Source organism: Lepisma saccharinum, chromosome 11 (assembly GCF_977018435.1).
Source record: "Lepisma saccharinum chromosome 11, izLepSacc3.1, whole genome shotgun sequence".
In the NCBI taxonomy this organism is placed as follows: Eukaryota; Metazoa; Arthropoda; class Insecta; order Zygentoma; family Lepismatidae; genus Lepisma; species Lepisma saccharinum.
Window position 1 is genome coordinate 77,206,143 of NC_139239.1, and position 22,613 is coordinate 77,228,755.

Consider the following 22,613-nt stretch of genomic DNA (forward strand, 5'->3'; position numbering starts at 1 on the left):
TTTTTACGTAGCCATGCCAATGTTTTTTGTTTGTTCTATTTTAGAGAAATATTAGGGCATGGTGAGTTTTATTGTATATTTCAGAAAAATACACTACAAATTAACTTTCACTTTATTAAATTTGTAGACAATATCTATAGGGGAATGACTAATACAAACCTCTTCCTAATCAAATTGGTCACAGTACTCAAATGCTTATGAATAAATGTTTCTAATGCATGTTTAACTGTATGCTAATAACGTTGGCAAGCTGTAAAGAAAAAAAAATCTATTTTAGTACAAATTTGCTAACTTTGATTACTAACTCCTTTATCTTGACATTTTATTTTACAGATAAACACAAGTTCTAGTCGCTTTGGGTTGAAGTACTTCTAGATCTTTGTTCTGTTTCTCTGGTCTACACATTTTCTTCACGATTCTCACATTTTTCTACGTATTGTACAGATAATAGTTCGAGTGTTATTGCATGAGTATTAACTGGAAACTCAAAAAATTATTATTTATATTACAGGATACTTTAGACGCGGTAAGATATAAATAAATATACGCACGAAATTTACTTACGTATCCCAGAAACGTGTATTTTCGTTTGATTTATTTCTGTGACCTACCACTATCCACATCGAAACTGGATCCTGACATTGGTCACCGAAATTAATCAAGCGAAAACGTACGTGCATTTAGTGTATATATTAATTTAGAACTGCTATATTTAAGCACAACATTTTGGTCTGAATATTAACATTATGATCTGTTAACTTCTTTACACAAATATCTCTTTATTCTATTTTAAGTACTACAAACCCAGTTAGAGAGTTTGTTATTGTCTTATATATAAGAAACTAAGAAACAGCAAAGATTTGCGCAAGAAAGTAACTCCATATTTTTCAAAAGAATCAGGTTTTAAATGTACAATTACACTTATTTTTGATTAACGTAATCATTCTGGTATTCTAAAGCTCGTTCGGATTATTCAGATTAAATGAAAGACGTTTTTGTATCACGTTTTAGTTGTATGAAGTGTGACAATAACGGAATATTTTTAATGATGTATCATAGATTTATATTAAAATAAACGAACAATAATAAGATTATGTGTGTTGATTATTGTGTTCTATGTAGACATTTCTGTAGACACACATCCAGATGTCAACCCCTCATCCACGTAGTAGACTCTGGACTGAAATATTGCAGACTAACGAGGCTCTAGAGTGTAGTCTCGGCCAGTATACGTCCATATTTGTTTGTGTCTTCATGTATCTTATCGTATCACTATTCATCCCCAACGTGGCGATTAGCCAAAAGTTGCCGTAAAGCGACGTAAATTAACATAATTGATTCATTAATGAACTGTGTGTCTAGTCCCGATTAGCTTATCTGAGCATAAAATGGGTTCAAAACGAACTTTGCCAATGTTACCCGTGAGAGTCTATGTCCGTATTTAATAGCTACTTCCGTATTGTAGGATTTTATACAAGATAAATTTTTCTCCCCGAGCAACATGGATTTTAGCGCCCTCCCCTTCCCCCTTATTTTCCAACCTGGTCCACCTATTTTCCACTATTTGACTATGTTACATATTTTCGGTTCTAAATAAGAAAAATAATAACCTTATTTTTAAATACTACAAGGGTTGGATAAAAAGTAATGGAAACACTGGTATAATTGGTACTTGACTGTATTGGCAGAGGAGCACGTGTTACATTTCTTCAAAGTAATCGCCCCTCATCTCTACGACCTTCTGTCACACGTATGGAAGGCGTCGTACACCGTCAGCGCGTCCATCTCTGTCGATGTCCCGCAGTGACCGCCCTATAGCACGTATAACGGCTTCGCGTGTGTCGTAGTGCTTCCCGCCCAGTGGTTCCTTCATTTTGACAAAACGGTCGTAATCACACGGTCTCATACCGGTGAATACGCCGGATGTTCCAGTACCTCCCACTACCAGTTATGCAGGAGCGCCGTCACATTGTTCGCAGTGTGACACCTTGCATTGTCAAGCAGGATGATGGGACACCGTGCCGTCGCTTCCTTCTTAATGCGAGACGAAGGTGGTGTTGCAAGAAGGTGCAGAAGTAGGGTGCGTTGACCGTCTGCCTGAGAGACGTTGTTCTTCTTGCCTAAACATATTGTTAGGGCGCTTGCACTCTCGTCCTCTGCTTCAAAGCACTGCTGTTTTTGACTGAAAAACATACAATCGCTCCCACTCACTATACTTCCTCGTCTGACATTCCTTTATCAGCCACGAAACGCTTGTGGCGCTGTGACTCACCCCTTTCACGGGACAGCAGTGTTGCCATTACATTTTATCCAACCCTTGTATAAGTATTAGTGTTAGAGAATACGTTTATTGTAGTAATTATCCATTTATTTAATACCTACATAATGATATCAAACAGTAATCTCTTAGCTTAAACTGCTACATGTTTTTGCAATGGACGTATTATGTTACGCTACAGTAAATTCAAAATTTTCTCCTTGGAGGGATGATAGCAATGAAGACAAAGGCTCTACTGAGCTATATCCTGGCCTGGGCATGGATGTTTCAGAGTGTCCATTCATCAATTTCATCATATCATCATTCATCCCAATCTTAGCAAGTTAGCCAAAAGTGGAACAAAAGGCGAAGTAAAATAAAGCAAATCAAATGAAATTGTGATTTATTGATTTAGTTTTATTTTACTTCACGTTTTGTGCCTCTTGGCTAATTTGCAAAGATGGGGATGAGTGATGAAATGATGAAATTGATGAATGGACATTCACAAACAACCAAGCCCGACCGGGATTCGAACCCAGGACCCTTGGCGTCGCAGCGCGATATGCTAACCACTCGTTTTTTTATTTTTTAAATTTTTTTTAAAAGGAAATACCCCCTACACGGAGGTATCCCCCACCATTCACTCTTTTTCTCACTTTTACACTTTTCAATTCTTACATTTTTCTTTGTTTCTTATCAACTGGATAAACACAAATACCCATGCCTTACCCGGGACTCGAACCCAGAACCCCTGGCGTTGTAGCGCCCCACTCCGCCACAGGGTCTGTCATAAAATGAAAATGAAATCAAAATCTATTGAGCTATACTTCTGAGGTCACTTCATTTTTTCTGCGTGTTTAACAATCGACTATAGCAGGAGTACTCAAAAGATTTAGTTTCAGGGCGTCCTTAGTGTTTCAAGATTTTTCTGCGGCGGTCAAGTCAGAATGTAGGACTATCTTAACACTTAAACGCTCAGTTAGTGTGATTAGATTGCTTGCCTTAAGTTAGGAAAAAACACATTTCAGTTTCAAAAAGAAATTTCGTATTTACTAAATAAGCGCAAATTTGGAACAATCATATCATATCATAACCAGAAAGTGTCATTTCAGTGAAAACATTGGAACATTTCGCGGTGCCCCTTTAAGCCAGCGGTGCACACTTTGGGAACCACTGGACTATAGGCTTAAATTTGTTGAATCAGGGATGCTCACAGGGGGGATTATGGCGCAGGTTGCGCCTTCAAGATTTTTTGGGGGAATTTTTTCCCTTCAAATAATATAAAAGTCAACATTTATATATTTTTCCAAAATATATGTAAAGATTTTACACCTTAAATGCACCATATTTAATCCATTAGATGAAGAAAAGAAAGTGTTTCAGGGTATTATCGAAGGTGGACTTTTTACCTATTAGGCATTAATTGACAGGTGTGTTCTGGGGGGGGCATTCTGAATTAAGTTTTGGGGGGACAGTATCCAACTCTATGTCTTAGATTATGGCGGGTATTTTAGTTAGAGGGGGATGAGCATTAAATTGAGGGAATATTCAATTCTTGTGTATTGCTATTGTCTTAGACTGTTGCGGAAATTCTGGTGAGGAGACTGAAAATTATTTTTTTGGAGGAGGTAATATCCACTCTTCAATATCAACAGTAAGTCTAAAATTGATTGAGTATTACATTTAAAGGGGAGATATGAACCTCTTGATAAAGTGTTAAATCTTCGATTGTCAAGGGATTTCTGTAGAGAAGAGAGAGTTCGAACATTAAATTTTGTAGACTGTATTTAGCGATCCACACGCTTTCGACCCCGATCGTGACAAAGGAGAAGCTGGAAAAAGTATTGACATCTTATTAAATTAATATTCTTCAAAGCCTGCAAAGAAATGGATCAAAAATTTTTTTTGCTCGCTTCGCTCGCAATGGTCAGTTCCTAAGATCCGTCTTTGGTGCTTTAATGAGGTGAATATGATGTTTTCAAACTATAGCTGGATTACAAGATAACCGATATACTCGATTATGGTGAACGATTTTAGGGGTGGTCTTGAGTGATGGGACCCCTGTTATCGTAATTAAATCGTGCGGATTGCGATATTGTTTGAGGGCGCGAATGATATGATTTTTTGGGGGGATGCGCCATTAACCTTGAGGGGATGGGCACCCCTGTGTTGAATGATGAAAACCACTTCTGTTCTTCTTTCCATCCATTGCTCTCATTTATCTAAATCTTTTTCTTTTCACCAAATCGATATTATCCTCCAACAATTTATTAATATTTTTTCATCTTGTGCTGACATCTATGTTTTTTTTCGAAACACCTTTCTTTCTATCTCGTGTTATTGTTTCCAATATGAAATATCCGGTTTATAACAATTCTTTTTTAGAAAAACAATAGCCACGCTCGCAATATAAAAATTAAGGTTTTGGCACTACTCAAGGAGGATTCCCCGGCTTGCACGGAAGTCTCTCTTGCTAAATTATGTCAGAGAGCGCGTTCCGCCAATCGAGACGTCGCAGCATTCCCGTGGGTTTTGAGGTGAAACCCGAGGAGATAGCTCGAAGGGAAAGTAGCGCGGAGAATCTTTCCTTTCGAGTTAACTTCCCTGCCAGCCCGAGATGAACGAAAACTCCATTTTACTATTAAAAAAGAAGAGGAAAGCGTGAGCGGCTGGTGTGCTGCAGTCCACCGGGCCGAGGGAAACGTATTCCGCTTCTTGCTACGGCGATGGACTGTGGCGCGGGGGCATTCAACCGTGGCTGATACGGATTGACGTTTTTCGGACGAACAAAAAAGAAGCCATGGATCGCGGCCAGGCAAGGAATGAGTCACCGGAGGTAAGAAGAAAGACCTGGAAGCACGAAAATCAAAGGAAGGAAAGTGCAAGCCACGAAGAAAACAATTGGGACAGCGAAGAGCAGTCAGGTGTTGCCTCTTATGGCAGGCGCGGATCCACGCGGATCGCCCCTCCCAACTGCAGGTTTTTGGATATATTATTATGTCTAATATTTTTGAAGACTCAAATATTCTGTCTTTTATCACCAAGTTTAACAGGCTCCCGAAATTTTGATTTAAGTCCACTTCATGCTCATGATGAGCTAATCAGAATTCGACCAACAGTTTAAATTTGGTTCTTTGGCCTTCTCGACGGAGCACTGCTCACTTTGTAACCTTCTAATCAAGAGGTCTTGGGTTCAATATCCACTGGATGCACTTGGTGGGTCCTATCCCGATTAGACCACCTGTGCATAAAGTGGATTTCGAGTGGTTAGCACATCGCGCTGCGACGTCAAGTGTCCCGGGTTCGAATCTCGCTCGGGCTTGGTTGTTTGTGAATGTCCATTCATCAATTTCATCATTTCATCACTCATCCCCATCTTCACAGATTAGCCAAGAGGCACAAAACGCGAAGTAAAATAAACTAAATCAATCAATCAATCATTATGTGGATTTAAAACAAAAAACTCAAGAACTTTAACTTCAATTTTGATCCGAACCACTGTGCAATATGCCTCAAAAGGGTATTGAACCCGAAACCCCTTGAGAGAATAGGTTTTTGTTACTTTATTTACTTAACCCATATCTAATTGTTCAGTTTTCCGGGGCAACGGTAGGAATTTCGATAACGACACACAATAAGAACCATATTTCAGCCCTGGATCTATTTTTGCAAGTCAATCTTCAGAATGTTGAAGTCATGTTCCTGCAAGTGTAGGTTGGAATCGTTACTCTGTGAGGTAAGGTACCCGCCTGAAATTCGCCCCTCCCAACTATAACTTCTGGATCCGCCACTGCCTTATGGTTCAAGTCCTGATTAGAACGCCACTTTACTTCAAAGAAAGTTCCGAAAGATTAGTTTCCTCTGACAATCTTATGTCAAGTCCACGTGGAGCGCAAACCTCAAACCTTTCCCACCAATAGCGTCCGTTTTAGGAACTGACAGAACTTGTCAAGTCCACGTGGAGTAAATGAGTGTTGTCAATTCAGAATTCAGTTTCTTTAGAGATTTCTTAACGTGAGGTTGCGGTCATCTTCAATAGGCTGTGTTATTGTGCTGTGCTATTCTTTATATACAATGAGGAGACTTTGGGATTGTCACGTCGTCGCAGTTCGTGTTGGATGTCTAAACACTGCAGGTAGAACTGACAACAGCGCTTCTAAAAAAAGGAGATGAGAAATCAGATATGCGTCCGGTCGGTTTCCTCTCGAGCTATGTAAAAGATGCCGAACTGGCGTTCCAATCTGGACTTGAACTTTACCTGTTGCCTCATGCCCCCTCCACTGGTTCCAAACAGCCACCACACTGGCGATCTATAGGGGACCACAAGCAAAAGAACTGCTTGCGCTGTACATCGTAGGTGTAGAGTGGAGCAGGCTTTGTCATGGAACGAGTTGAACGGATGGAGGGGAAGATGCGCGAAGGCTCTTGGCAAACGGTTCTTTTGTTTGTGGTCGCTCTATACCAGGTACCCTTCGGGTTGTCTGAGCATTGCTCGCTGAGCAAGATTTTCTCTCGTTGAGCAGACAGAACATTTACTTGATTGCGTGTGCTCATTGGTCAAAATATCAGCACCTTTGAATAATCTGTGATCAGCATAGGCTGCGTCGAGTGGTCAAGATTTCAGTGATTTTGAAAAGCTGTTAATTGTAGAAATGTTTGATGTCGAAAACTGTCGAAATATTTTTTTTAAATTTAATTTTAATGATTCAGTTAAAAATAGATTTATGATACGATATTCAAATTTATTTTTTTAAAAAAATACTGTTGCGTCCTGTTTTTGTACATTAACAGGCAGACTGTTTAACTTTTGAACATTGTAATTTTTACGGTCACTTCTAACACTATGGACGTTCCCACTAAGGCGTGAAAAGTTCATCCTCGTTGTCGCGATTAATCCAAAGACATAGAAGAGCGACGTAAAATAAAATAAGCAAAGTGCAAAACAGACATGAGCGTATCACGTTTATTTCCACTATCCCCACTCTCTCTTTCTTTCATTCTGTTTCACTCGTTTCTCATTCTCTAATTATCTTTATTTATTTCCTTCTCTCCCTTGCTTTTTTTATTACCATTACGTTCTTATTACTCTTAGTTTTTTATTACCCTTCTCTCTATATCTGTCTCGTTTTATTACCTTACTTTATTTCCTTCTCTCTTCTATGTTATTTTATTACCTTCTATCCCTTTCGCTCCTTGCTCAATTGTTTCCTCCATTTCTTTCTTTCTTCTCTCTCTCTCTTTGCTATTTTATTACCCTTATTTCTTTTCTTCTTTCATTTTACTCCTCTTCATTTTCTTTCGTGTTTCTCGTTGCTAAATTTCTCTTCCCTATATGTGGAAACCAGCTTCCTTAGAAATGTCTCATAGCAATCAAGCGTGCCTATTAAAACTAATCAGTTAAGTATTTTATAAAATATTCTTATTCTGGATTTCCATTCTTCAAGTTCATGAAGACTATACATATTTACATATTTCAAAAGTAATCTTAATTCAAATAGCAACTAGATACTAGAACTGGCAAATTACTAATAAAGAATAATTCTATTACTTTAATGCAGTTTATTTGACATAAAAATGAACAACCACGTAGACTAATTCAAAGATCGAATTGGATTATGGGATTTTTAGTCCCCAACATTGTATATGCGAACATGAAACTAACTTTTATGGAAATAATAGAACCATTAGTTTTAAATACTCACACTCATTTAGAAGAATTCTCTCTGGGTGAAGAGCAATTAAAAGAGAAATAGCTACTAAATGTAATAAGTACTTAAAATAATGACTTTATATCTATGCCAATAAGTGAACAAATTTATTCAGTAAATAAGTTTAAAAAATATTTCTTAAAATAAATTTATATAAATTTACTTTGATTTAGGCAGTAGTCACTAATCTGTCTCGCGACTAATCTCTTTGAGTAGATGTGTAGTGTATACTTGTTAACGTGATAAAGGTACAGTAGTTGTAGTATAATAGTTGAAAGGGCAAACTCAACATTTATAAGAAATTTTCATTCAAATGTTGAACAAATTATGAGGATTTGTGTCAATTTGCAATTACCACTTCCACGTTAACAACCTAAACTAAATTTATTTTCATCTATTTAATGCACATTAGTGCTAGGCCATTATCCATTCATTAAAACATACAAATAGCCTATATATCTCAGAAGCTGAATATCAGACGGGACAATCAACATTTCAAGACTTCCATCTGAATGGTTAACGACTAGATACTATTTCAAGTATCAAGAAAATGTCTGATGTAACAAAATCTTCTGTTTTTGAGTTGCGAGTTCATTACTGATGTAACTAGGAGTTTATGATATTAATTTGAGATGAATATAACTGACGAACTCTAATTTGTCTCAGTGATATGTTCCTATAGCGTTGTTAGTCTATTGCATTATGACGTTTCTATTATTAAGCAGACACCAGATATTAATTTAGTTTTCATGTGTAAAGACTGTCTCCCATTCTTGCAGACAAAGTAAAGTAGAACATATGTTACCGAAAGTGCTGACAAGCATAAGTAGCTACTAAGGTTACGTAACGTAGCACCTAAAGAGCGTTCCACGCCTCTATACTTGATATTGTTTAACAGTCATTTGTGTAACAAGATATGAATGATAGTGCTGAAGAATGTCCATTACACCATAAAACCAAAAGAGGTGTACTGTTACACCAAGTCTATGTAACACCTCGATTGGCGTTACGTCTACAGTACTTACAATGTGTGACACATGTGATACGAATAAATATAACGTTTCCTGTAGCGGCGATTGGCTCCCAAAACGGAAGGGAGGGGGCAAGGTCAGTTTACTTTCACTTGGTAGATAAGATTTAGCATAGTGCTGGGACAAGTGCCCCCCTCACCCCTAATCGCCGCCACTGAATGTATCAGATTAGATTATCACACAAAAGAATATTCTTTTTTCTACAATTCCTTAAAAACAGAAACACAACATCTAATTTTTTATTGGGTTCAGAGGAATAGAAGGGGTTGTCTCAGTGGTGACGTCAGAGGGTGGTGCTTCCTCCTTCCCTTTAAGGAACTTCAGTCGTGGATAGCGATTTGCAAGGAGGTGCAGGACCTCCCTTTTGCACACGAATATGACAAATATGAACACCCCGACGAGCATATTCACCGTGTCGCTCACGATCCATATGTAGGCAGACCCACCTGCTGCCGCAGATATCACGTCCGTTATCCAGCCCAGTCCCATTAGCATAAACAGCTTCAGGTGCATCAGGAATCTGAAAGAACCAAAGTGAAGGAACTGAAATATAACACCGTGAGTTTCTGTGAATGCATACATATTAGAGAGCTTTCAGACCGAAGTGACAAGCAACAAGTGATAAACGACCACCGACAAGTGTAATTTGGGAATATTCTGCACAGGAGCGACGTGATGTGTCGCTTATCTTTCGGGTGTCACTAACAGCCCCCGTAGTTAGATATTTTGGCGACCACGTCCCCCTTTCCCGCAGTAGCAAGCACGGACATTTTATGTCCGTCCTTCAATATTTTCTAATTTCATGGACTGTGATATTTACAACCTACAAATTTTGAAATGAAGAAGCAAAGAAAAACTCATTTAAAAAATAATGTAGTTTACATAATTTTATTTAAAAAGTTTAGAATATTTAACAATATTTCAGTTATGGCTTAGTGTGATAAGAGCGTCTTTAAAAACATATTATTACTACTACTTTGGGAAACATAAAATTCCAGCCGTGTATTACCAGAATATAAACTTTAAAGTAAATGAAGAAGAAATTGGTTAAGAAAAACAATTTTGAAAAATATTACAGAGTGCAGTATGCTCTCAGTAGAAACATTTGTAATTTAAGATTATTCAACACTGCTTGAGGAAAATAACACTATATATTGTGTATTACATTATCCTAAGTGGCCTCCTCGATGGCGCAGTGGTAGCGTCTTCGCCTTGTAATCAATGGGTCCGGGGTTTGATACGCAGTGGATGCACATAGTGGTTCGGATCCCACTTTAAACTGTAGGTCCAGTCCTGATTAGCCTTACTGTGCATAAAGTGGACTTAAAACACCAAATCAATCAAATCCAACATTATCCTAAGTAATTTTTTTTATGGAATTCAACTGATACAAATAATTAGAACTTAATTTTCATTACTTTCAGTTAAGAAAAATCTCCAATTATCGTATCGAAATTGATAATTTCTTGCAATTTCTTTTCCAATTGACAATATCTAGAGATTATTTAACCTCTCCCGACCAATTGACAGAGAAAAGGTTTGAATGGTGCCCCCTGTGCATGGCGCCATAGGCCCTCCTAGCCTACCCCTCGGTACCTGGCACTGATTACGCACGCACAGACTGGAGAGGAGGAAGTATGCAGACTCCAGTATGTGGTAGTTTGTTGTCATGTCGCTTGTCTCTTCGGTGTGACACTTGTCCCTTGTTATTTCGATTTGAAAGTGTTTCCTTACATTTGAAAGAGGCTCACTATTGTATTCTTTATTTTGTTTTCTTAGCATGTAGAAGTGCTCTGACGTATTTAGATCGTTACATAACGTATCACGATATCCTTAACTAGGCGACATGTTTTGAAATTAGGTGTTTATTTCTTAATATTATTTTATTGAAACTTACATATAGGATTTTATTTGTATGAAACATGTGTTACACTCGAATTTTGTTGAAAGAAATGTGAAAATTTTCAGTTTCGATTTTTCCCAGTGTTGATGTAATTAAGCAGTCTGCAAGAAGTGAAAGAAATTAACATATGTGAAATGACCATTAAATGTGACTTGATGTTTGTTGAATACACCGAATAGGATATTCGTTAAGAAAAATTAACCGAAAGTTCCATTTGTGATCTAATTCAATACTGTATAACTCATAAAACTTACAATTCTTCGGTCACTATATTCAGTTAAGAGTTTTATTGTGATAGTAAGGATGGACATTCCATTCTTTCAAAAAGGAAAATCACATTTCTGCATGGAATTGTACTTCCGATTGAAATGTATTATAGTTATTAATAAACATTGATAAACTTAGGATATATATATTTTTATATTATTTGAAAGAGGAGTGTCTTGATAAGGCATGCGGATAGGTAATATTGAATCATTTTATCATAGTAAGTCTTCCCAGGAAATAAAACCATTCAAGGGATGGATGCTCTCTATGTGTACCGAATCGGAGAGACCCTTGTCTGTTCACCTCCTCACCAGGGCGAAGAATACTAAGACACGGAGCGACAAGGGAAGGGAGAGGCAATGTCCAATAAGCTATCCCTTAAGTTCTCTATGCTTATATTTTTAACGTAGGCCACATCTTTGTAGAAACAAAATGACTCGAATTGGTAACAATTACAGGGTGCGCACAAAGTCCTCATCCCCCTGTATTTACGTGACCATCCACAAGGCTTGAACTTTGTGGAGACGCGGCTGAATTTGTCCAACCATTACCGGTTGAATCGACGCGAGAACGTGCTTTTTGGGTTGGCAATCAACCATCACCCATGATTGGATCTGCAAATGAAATGTTGGCGTCCATTGAAAGGTAATGGATAACACAGGGGCAAAAGCCTTGATGAAAGTTCAGTCGGAGAAAGAAAAACCTTACTCCTTCTCACTGTCTTATTGTATTAATCGATACTAAACAGGGGCGTATATAGTGTGTGTCTGGACACACCGAAAATCACTCTATTAGAAAGAAAAAAGTTCTCTCTTCCCTCCCCTTAATTTTCCTACTCTGTGGTTCAGACAAATTTACAAGTAAACATGATTTCGTACAGCAGATTCAAAACAACTACACGCATTTTATTCATTTCCAATGTGTGACCAATTTATTCTGCGACCACATAGGTGTAACAGAACTAGACTAAAGAATAAAATGCGTGAGTCTTAATAATGAGTAATTTGCTGGAGAACGAAGAGAGATAGTCCAATTAGACGTGTGGATGCTTGTGCTCTAAATTCCAACACTGACTCAAGAGGCAAAAGTCGTGTTAAAAGATGAATGCGCGATTTATCTCAGCTCCCGCAGTCGCAATGTCTTTTTCTGTGGGCCCCCGTGACGGAGTGGTTAGCACATCGCGCTACGACGCCAGGGGTCCCGGATTCGAATCCCGGCCTGAGCATGGATGTTTGTGAGTGTCCATTCATCAATTTAATCATGTTATCACTTATCCCCATCTTTGCAAATTAGCCAAAAGTGGCACAAAAGGCGAAGTAAAAAAAAACAAATCAATCAATCTTTTTCTGTGGAAAAGAAAATCCACATTTCTTCGAAAAAATCGAGCACCATCCACCTCACGTTATTATCTGAGCTAGATCGAGAATGTTGGATAACATGACCTTGAGAAGTTGGGCTATGGAGGGACACACACGGATATTGTGGATTCCAAAGAGGTACGTACCACCTTTGCGATAAAAATATATGTAGGGGTACACGGACTTTGTGAGCGCCATGTAAATTAGCTACCTCAAATATTTAAAAATCCGCACTGGCTTACCTCCTACGGTCGTTGGCGTGTTCGGAATGGCGCTTGCTGTCGGTCCTCTTCAGAGTTCGGCGTGTCTTCTTCATCCGCTTCATCAGCTTGAAGACGGTGAACCCAAACAAGATGAGGTTCACGAAGAGCAACACGCTGATCGGAGCATAGAAGTAAGCGAACTGCACGCTCGTCTCCTCTGCAAAGGAGAACGAAGGAAAATGAAAGATGGGTCCAAAAAAGGTTTGTTAAAATTTAAGCGAAAACTCCACGCCCGATCAGGACTACAAGGACGGTGTGGCATTCACTACCTTTGCGCCATCTTCTGACACGGGAGTTCAGTGTGTGGAGCAGTGGCGCTACTTGTCAGATTCACTGGTTGCTGTCCTAATCGAAACTACCTTTTTCGCAGTTTTCACACCTACTCTGTGCCAAAATGTAAGGTTACAAAATGGTAGAGGAATGATTACATTCTGCGTGTACAGTCAGCGGCAAAACAAATGGGACACCCATATCCTGAAATACTTGTTGAGTTGGTGTTTTAATCTACTTCATGCACAGTAAGGCTAATCGGGACTGGACTTACAGTTTGAAGTGGAATCCGAACCACTTGTTCCTCTACCGGGTATCGAATCCGGGACGCCTTGATTACAAGGCGACGACGCTACCACTGCACCATCGGGAGGCTCCGGAAATACTGACTTCCATGCAACGCGTTATGCGGGTTGCATAACTATGAGGCGATATCAGAACATCCTATTGATTTTGGATTTTAGATTTAGAATTTAAAATTTTGGGTGTGGCAGCACTTGAGCTATTTTGCACCCGTCACTTTATACGGGGCCCAGTCCCTTACCTGAACTAAAATGTAACTTATAACATGACTGTAACGTTGGAAGACTAAAATATTCTGACAGAACTAAAATAAACATAACTGTACGTTATGTCGTGTCGTAACTAAAATATTAAAATATTCTGACTTCGGTTAAAAGCTGAGGCTGTAATGAAGCACTCAGCACACTTAAGGAGAAGACACAGGACAACACACAGAATTATACTGGCCAGGGCCAGTCGCCAGAGCCTCGTTCGTCTGCAAAATGCAGTCCAGGGTGTTCTACGTGGAAGTGAGGTTGACAATTGGGTGTTCTACGTGGAAGGTCACCCCTTACACCGCGAACATCCTATTGGAAAGTTGTTGTTGAACTGTGCTCATCGTCCTAGATTTAGGCAACACTCTTAACACATCACAAAGAAGCAGGTGCTTCAGGATCTAGGTATCCCATTTTCATTGCTCGTGACTGTACGTTGTGATCTTATAGAACATGATGACCATCTATCAAATTGAAAACCATGAACCATGGAAGAGTAAAGCTCGTGGGTCATATCTGTATAGCATGATCAATGTTCTCTCTTCATTATTCTTAACAAAGAATTCAACGAACAAGGATTGAAATGACAGTAAAAATAATAGGACAATTTTAATACACTTACATTATAAACTGCCATCCACCGAAACCTAAAACAGTCGATCATAATGTCAGACTGAGTTTATAAAGAAGATTCCCTTTGTAGCGCTTTTACTTTGTACAATCTCTTCTGGGTTCGCTAGATACGTTGGTATTTTTCGTCCAATCACGTGTTGCAACTTTACATATTGATAGGCCTATCGATATGTTTTCCCCCCAATAAATTATAGTTTGTGTCCATGAAAACTTTTTTATCGTTTGTGTATCATTATCTTGGGAATATAAGCAGCTGCTTTCAAAACCTCCGACAAGCCAAAAACTCGAGAAGACTGCCACGATTTGATTCCGGATGATAGACAGTGTTACAAACTGTGAAGAACTTCCTTGAAATTAACTGCAGCAATATCAGGAGCAAAGAATGTGTAGTAAAATGTATCAATGGAAAGTTGTCAAAAATAAGTAAAGACCCCCAATTACATATCTGTTATCTGTTATAACATCACTAAGACTTCGATGCACTGGCGAGGTTACTCTTTCGTAAATGAGATTTGCTATACTGCCTTGCTTTGTTGTCACATCGTGCAGATTTCGACTTTTCAAAGGTGGGCGTTTTTTTTTCCGCTTACGGGTGAACATATGGCAATTACGTGGAAGTCGCTATGGAGGAAGGGAGAAAACTAGGCTCGCTTAAACGCTTCGTATAAATGGTTAGACACACTCATTTAGTTCGTTCTCGCGTCTTCAAGGAAGCTACGTTGCCATGCCAACGATAACAAGGTAGCAACTGCTAAGAAAACAGGTTGCTAACTCCAGGATCATCGTTCATTGAAATAAAAGTTTTATTTTCAATTTCTAATCGATAGCCTAGCTAACCTAGAATATACGATCCTGACTTATACATATACACCTCTCCCCCCCTCTCTCTCTCACACACACACACATATACCTGTATACACACATACACCTCCCACACACATATATAATGTAAATACGACACAAATCAATTATTGAATTTGTCTAAAGTAGTTTTCCTAAGTAACCATTGTTTCTCTGTTGACTTCGAATTTATATTTTTGTTCTCGTTATTTGTGAATTTTCGAAAACTTTCAGACAACTCCAGTTCGTGATTTAATGTTGGATGAATGAAATTAGGCACCTGTTCAATGTTTGCGTTATATTTATAAATAGTATATTCATGTTTTCATTCAGTGATATTGGCGTTGTATATCTTTATAATAATTACTAGATTCACAATAATGACATGTATTGGGAGTGTTTGTGTTGATAACTTTTGAAAGCAGGAAGATTTTTCCAAGGTGAAAGAGATGTTATGGCACTTGCGTCAAACAGATGCAGCGTGTGCTTTGGGCTTTAAAACGAACAGCTCATGGCACCCACGATAAGCTCCAGATGGACTGCAACAAAGTTGGTCTTACCAGCAAATAGTATTCGCTGTTAATCCTTACGTACCGTCAAACCAGCATATTTTCTCCCCAATCCTTGGCTTCAGCGAATTTTCTGACACGTCTGGTGAAAACTCCATGATGGCAGTGATGATTGAGAGAACAGCGGTGGCGCCCCATGCGTAGATGGAGTAAAACATGAACTTCTTTCTGTCGCGCTGAAGCACATCTCCATATATAGGTCGTATTCCGCTGAAAGTAAGGGGATTAAGATATATTAAACACTACTTTATCATACATCCATATCAAGACGAATACTTTCTGATCCCGTTAGCCATATAATTCTACGCAATACAATACAAATAGTATTACAGCGTTAATATAAACTTATGAAAATTTTAGTTAATGTCCTTTAAGACAAAAGCACATTTGTAATTTAATTGTTGATGAATTAGTTAAACACACGACACAGACCGAAGTAAAATATAATATAATATTATTAATTTAGGGCTGATGACCTAGAAAATCTCAAAAAACCACCTGCAGAATGACCTTAAAATTATTTAAAAATGACCTAAAAATAATTTTCGATCTTGAAATGAAAGTGTTTTTTTTTTTTTTTAAATTAAAGGAGATTAGTTGAATAATTCAATCCCGTTGTTTGGTGGTTTAAACTACCTCTTTCTTTTTACTTATAATACACTACAAGATTTTTCTGTGTCATTCACCTCCTTTCAGGGTTGGCCTTGAACAATAGAGTAGTTGGTCAGCATCTGAAAATACAGTTGTGTTTCGCGTACATCAGCTTATAATTTGTGTGTATGTGTGTGTGTCGTGACTAATGTTACTTTGAAACCACAATAACTTCTCCGACGCACCAGTACCTCAACAGGTGTCTTCTTCAGGGCTTCCTGTCATGAAAATACTGTATGGGGCTTGGTAGAGAAACGCCATGATCACGTGGAGGGAAGGTGAGAGGTGTGCTTTAGGTTTTGTGTATGTGTGTGTGTCAGGCCCGTAGCTAGAATTGATTTCAAGGGGGGCTCACGGGTTATCAGGGGGGGGCTTTGTAAACCAAGTCCATTTTTTAAAAAAAATAACAGTGTTAAATTAAGGTAAATTTTGTGTGTTATATAAGTTATATAAAATGTAGATACATCACACAAATACTACAATTTTTCTATATCTTTAAAAAATAACTTGAAATGTTAATTGACTGCTACTGAAATCATCCCTTACTACACACTCCATATTTGGAAACTGTTGACCTTTGATTGATTGATTGAGTTGGTGTTTTAAGTTCACTTTATGCACAATATGGCTAATTGGGACTGGACCTACAGTTTAAAATTTGATCCGAACCACTATGTGCCTCCACTATGAGATCTTTGACGCAGATGGGGAGGGAATTTGCATGATGACGTCAAAATTACAGATTTCTGTCTAAACGGGAGGCCGTAACAGGGGCAGCGAAGGTACAGCCCTATGAAGGAACTTTCTGAAGTCTAGAGAAGAGAATGTTCTAAATACTTGCCGCTACTTAGACTCCGGCTCATAAACAAGATGAACGAATGTAATAGCAGCAGCTTATGCTCTTTGAATTCAATCTTCACCAAGTTGTGAGCAAAATAATACCTGCTGTCTACATTTTCACTCTTCACTGCAAACAAATTATACAAAATAGTTTTACCTAATTGAGTCCCTTACAAGTCATACAAAACCACTTGATTAGGTTACTACTTTCAATGAAAACGGAGCAATTACAGCATCCATACGTGCGTGCGTGTATGTGTGTGTGTGTAGTCGTGTTTTGTCATAGCTATTTGAATGTAACTCAAACAGTACATTTAAATGCGATGTTTTATATCATTCTCACATCAAGTTGGAAAACGTTTGCAAAAATCTTGCTACCAATATAAAAGGTATATAATTTTATATATTTATATATTTTTGTCCAAACAAAAGCAATTAAGACTTAATGACATTTTTAAACTTTAATTTATATTCGACAAATTATCTCTCATTGCCATGATCAAATATCTGCTATTAGTTTTGTACAAAAATTAGCTTGCAAGAAGCCAAGATTACCTAAAGGTCCATGCGATATCGATAGACATGACATTCAACCAGAAGAATGAGGCCACGAAGAAGTACTGGATGATGAACACTGGAAGTAAAGACAACATTAATTAAATATGGAAACCAACACGTTGCTTCCCAAAAAGGGTGGATATATTGCACTCCTTCCAATATTTGGAGGAAGGTACAGTGTAGTTGATCTCTAAACCTTCGTTATACAGCGGCCCTGAGAATTATCTTATTCAGTGATGTCAGGATTTTAAAAAGTTTATTCGTAAATACCTTTTTAAACTGTGTTTATTAATATGTAGGGAAAGCGGGGGCTAGTTGCAATAGGGGCAGGTTGCAATATTGTTAATATCTCCTCAACGTGAAGAGTTACGAGAACGAAATTGTCCTTCGCGCATGTTCATTTTGTGGAGGAAGAAACGTTCTAGATTGTTGTTGCACGCGAGCTGATAACAGTTACAGGAAATAAGAATTGTTGTTTTCAGACTAGGTGAGTAAATTTTTAATAATTTATTTTGAAGTGACTAGCGACTATGACAAGTAACTGTCGTTGACTATGTTGCTATTAATGATACACATGTACTTTCATCTGTAAAAGAATAACAGCCATGTTTACAATGATATTCATGTTGAAGACATTTTCGTCCTATTGTTAAGTAAAGTGGGTGAGGGGTAAGTTACAACAGTTGGAAGGGAGTGGGTACAGTGTATAGTGTGACGGGTGGGCACATTTCAAGAAATGTGCGAAAGAAGATGCGTTTTATGTCTGTCATCATTGTTTCTCAGATTAAAGAAAGTGTTTCTTTTGTTTGTATACTCCTTTATCTAAACCACAAATATGCTAAATTTAGGTCTAGGCCTACTTGAAGTTTAAAATATTGTTACAATGTCAGCATATGTTGAACGGTTTCTAACATAATATTCATATCGTTTTTTGTATAATTTGTTAAATAAATTAAGATTTTCGTTCTTACTTTCATTTATGTTTCCACTGTTGCAACTTGCCCCGCATACGGGGCAAGTTGCAAGAAAAGTTAGGTGTTTAGAAATTTTAAATTTCCAATAAAAGTACATGAGTGTCGAGGTTCTCAAATTTTCTGTGCAACTGGAATGTATCCCGCCTTTAAACTACAAAGTTTCGTGAACGTATGTTGAAAAGCAAAAAAATATAAATTTTTTTGAAGTTGAAAATTTTAAAAGTGTTGCAACTGGCCCCCGCTTCCCCTACTCTTAGAATAAAATATTAATAAATAAATTATGGTTTCATTTTTGTTACTTGGCGTCCCATTTTGCCACTATTTTGGCTAAATGCGACGAGGAGGATGAGTGATGATAGGATGAAATTGATGAAGGGACACGCAAAAACATCCACGCCCAGTACGAGATCTAACTCGGGCGCGCAATTCTAACCACTATGCTATGGAGGTTGCAAAATAAATCATGACATAATCGTTAAGAATGTTTGTTCGATTATGTATGGCTTGTTGACAACTATACAATTATTTTAAATTAGTTATCAACCAATGAATCTAATAGTAGTCTGTACTCGGTGGAGGCACATTGCACAGTGGTTCGGATCCCACTTCAAACAGTAGGTCCAGTCCCGATTAGCCTATCTGTGCATAAAGTGGACTTGGTTGGTTAATTTGGTGTTTTATGTCCACTTTATGCACAGTATGGCTAATTGGGACTGGACCAACAGTTTAAAGTGAGATCCGAACAACTATGTGCCTCCACCGGTTATCGAACCCGAGACCTCTTGATTACAAGGCGACGACGAAAGTGGACTTAGAAACAACAATTCAATAATCTTTTCAGGCCAACCATAATTTGACTGTCGAAGGATCCTGCAATTGCAATAATCTTATTTTTAGCAACATAAAAGAGTTGCATCTTCAATAACTCCTCATTCAAGGACCGTTTAAGGCTATTATACAACTTTGCAATTATGTTATTTTAGTTTGTTTAGGATCTCGAAAAATATTCTGTAAAAGTTAAATATGGTTCAAAATGAGTGTAAAGATGTGAAATAGTAGAAAACTTGGTTTACGGAGGGATAGTTTTCGACTGCAAAATACATAAACATTCTTCAGGGAACAGTACATTGTTAACTTTAACGCTCTCAATATCTTGCTGAAAGTTCATAAACTAAATAACTGTCCATTCTTGTGCGTGGTATTAATGTAATACACCATGTTACATTAATACATAATAAAAGTGACACATTATCTCTCCTAACAGCCTTGTCGCCAGTAGAAAACATTACATCCAATTCCTTAAAACTTTTGTGATGACGTCACAAGTGTAGACGTAATGGTGGTCGAGTATTCCTCTCCTCGCCGATACACGTCTTGTCAGAACAGGAACTAACGTCACAAATGCGATCAAATGTTATGTTGGGTTGCGTTCACATGGACGGCAAAACGGCCCTTTTTGAATGCTCTTAACGTCGAAACGTCGCATGAAGGACAAACATGGTACTGTTTGTATTGATGTACTCTATACGTCTCTGTGGTCCGCGGACGCTATTTGAACAACGCTCTGTATGCATGCATGTTTTGTTGCGATCTCGCCATCACAGTTTCCGGGTTCTAATCCCTGCCTGGACAACAATAATTTTTGTGAGCGGCTCATCATGAATTTAATCTAATCATCACACATTCTCATCATTGCAAAAAGGTCAGAAAATGTGGATAATTAAAATAGTACAAATACAAAATGTATATATTTGGTTTATGAAAATTATTATGCAGTCAAAATCCTACATCAATTTTATTCGGGGGCACGCTGTTGAATTGAGAACTAAAGATAGACACTTATTCTTGTACCGGGTGGCCACGATTAATGTTATCTTATTCAGAGCCATCTGGAGGCCGTTTGAAGAATCGGCTTGCGGTGAAACTTGGTAGATATGCCATGGAGACCATGGAGAAGCGAATGCTGACGAAAAAAACAGTTAAAATTCTCACCATCAAGTGAAAATGTGGCGCTGCAAAATAAAATTCCCCTACTCGGAGCCTTCTGGAGCCCGTTGGAAACAACAGATTGCAGTGACACTTGGTAGAGAGGCTATGGAGGTAATTGGGAACAGAATGTCGAAGAAGAAAAAAATCAAAGTTTCTCTACCGGGTGGCACTGCAGTAACAACAACCTGTAATTAAAGTCGATGTCGGCACAGCAGACTTCAGTATGCGCCCCATCAACGATTGATTGATTGATTGAGTTGGTGTTTTAAGTCCACTTTATGCACAGAAAGGCTAATTGGGACTGGACCTTCAATTTAAAGTGGAATCCGAACCACTATGTGCCCCCACCGGGTATCGAACCCGGGACCCCTTGATTACAAGGCGACGACGCTACCACTTCGCCATCAGGGAGGCCTGCCCCCGTCAACGGGAATGAAGCTTTGGAAGAGTAAGACAGCCTCATCAATGGTCTAAAGAGGAATTTCTCGTGACGTTGTTTCAGCGCCAAATTTCTACCTGGTGGTGAACATTTGAACTTTTTTCGTCAACATTCGCTTCTATATGGTCTACATAGACTCTCTACCAAGTTTCACTGCAATCCGATGCTTCAGAAAACTCTGAATAAGGGTAACTTAAATTGTCGCCAGCCGGTATTAATTGCACAAATTCTTACCTAAAGCTCTACAAGCGTTTCTCTCTTGCTCTCCCGAAACCCTGCTGATTGCAATTGCGAAGAAAGCGATCAACAAACTCCCACAGTGGCTCAGGAAGCTCATTCCATGCAGCCTGTTTCGTAACTCTGGCAACATTGCATACACCACAATGGACATAGCGAGGAAGACGCATCCTATGAACAGCATAATGGAATAGACGGTGTTTTGAACTTCCGCTTCCGTGTAAGGTTTCACACATATAAGAAGTTCGGGGTACATATCGCCGCTTTCGCTTAGAGCAAAGTCCAGGCAGTACTCTTGGTAGTTCACGGGACCGGTTGCTGTGAAGAGGGCGTTTCCGTTTTCGGTTATTCTGAACTCGTCATCCGTGTCGGACGCCAAAGTTGCATCGTCTGGACACAACCCTCTGACAAATTGACTTTTGAGAACGTAGAAGTCCGTTGCTGCTGAACTTCTCAAGTAGTTTCTGAACTTGAAAGCGTAGTTCTTGTCTTGCGCCGGAACGCACATTGACTCGACCAAATCCAGAAGCTCATCATGGGGGCAGCATTTGTTCAGACAAACGTACGCTGTGCAAGGACAAACGAGGACTATCATGGATCCCGAATCCAAATCGACGCAGAAGCTTTCCTTAGGAAAAGTACGAGAACTTACATTATCGTTACGAGTCAATACTTCATTGTCATCCACTGTTAGATCACTTTCCTCGTCACTGAGGACATCCATGAAGATTTTATCACACTTTGGGAAGCCTACCGAATCAAACAATGCTTCAACATCGGTGTATCCACCAGAATTTTCAACAAGTTCACTGAAACGAGGAACGCACGTCATATTGGACACCTCGAGCACTTGTTCTTCTGGACAACACCTGCTGACGCCTGACACTCGCTGCAACAATATAGTGACTAAAACTAGCTTTACAATGTCTTCGAAGACCATCTCGCACTAGTACTTATTTCTAACTATTCAGTACCGAACTCTTCTAATCTGTAAAGCGAACGAAGTATCCATATTATGACACACACACACACACACACTGCATGTATTGTGAAACTAAAGTCGCAACGCAATGATACCACCTGTTTAACTTCACCTCACTGGAATGATCTGTTTGGAACGAGCATAAGGAAGTTATGGCTACATCGCCCGTGACGTCAGCTATAGACAGACAAATTCAAGGGCCCTTATCAGCCCTAGATAGCTAAGAACGGAAGTAAACAAATGCAGGAAGAAGTATTGAACGAACAACCTCTGGTATCTTCTTAGTG

At 38.6% G+C, this 22,613-nt stretch overlaps 1 protein-coding gene across 3 annotated transcripts; it reads right to left on the minus strand.

The window, feature by feature from the left end:
* Nucleotides 1–220: 220 nt before the first annotated feature.
* LOC145995322 (G-protein coupled receptor Mth2-like) lies at nucleotides 221–22,367 on the minus strand. 3 transcript variants are annotated; one of them, XM_083131932.1, is made up of 6 exons: nucleotides 21,342–22,367; nucleotides 17,703–17,781; nucleotides 15,682–15,866; nucleotides 12,767–12,944; nucleotides 9,443–9,516; nucleotides 221–250 (listed from the first exon to the last, which is right to left on the minus strand). In XM_083131932.1, the coding sequence occupies exons 1-6, from the start codon at nucleotides 22,282–22,284 to the stop codon at nucleotides 234–236; spliced, it is 1,476 nt and encodes a 491-aa protein (XP_082988058.1). In that variant the 5' UTR covers nucleotides 22,285–22,367; the 3' UTR covers nucleotides 221–233. The 3 variants fall into 3 exon arrangements, with proteins under 3 accessions (XP_082988058.1, XP_082988057.1, XP_082988059.1); XM_083131931.1 differs by lacking the exon at nucleotides 221–250 and having other exon boundaries at nucleotides 7,797–9,516; XM_083131933.1 differs by lacking the exons at nucleotides 221–250; nucleotides 12,767–12,944 and having other exon boundaries at nucleotides 9,390–9,516.
* Between the last annotated feature and the right edge of the window lie 246 nt (nucleotides 22,368–22,613).

Excerpts from the sequence above, each read along its gene's own strand:
- LOC145995322 (XM_083131931.1), bottom strand. The coding sequence starts at position 22,284 with ATGGTCTTCGAAGACATTGTAAAGCTAGTTTTAGTCACTATATTGTTG. Across the intron at positions 17,782-21,341 it reads AAACGCTTGTAGAGCTTTAG|TGTTCATCATCCAGTACTTC; the intron begins GTAAGAATTTGT and ends CTTTACTTCCAG. Across the intron at positions 15,867-17,702 it reads GATATCGCATGGACCTTTAG|CGGAATACGACCTATATATG; the intron begins GTAATCTTGGCT and ends CCTTACTTTCAG.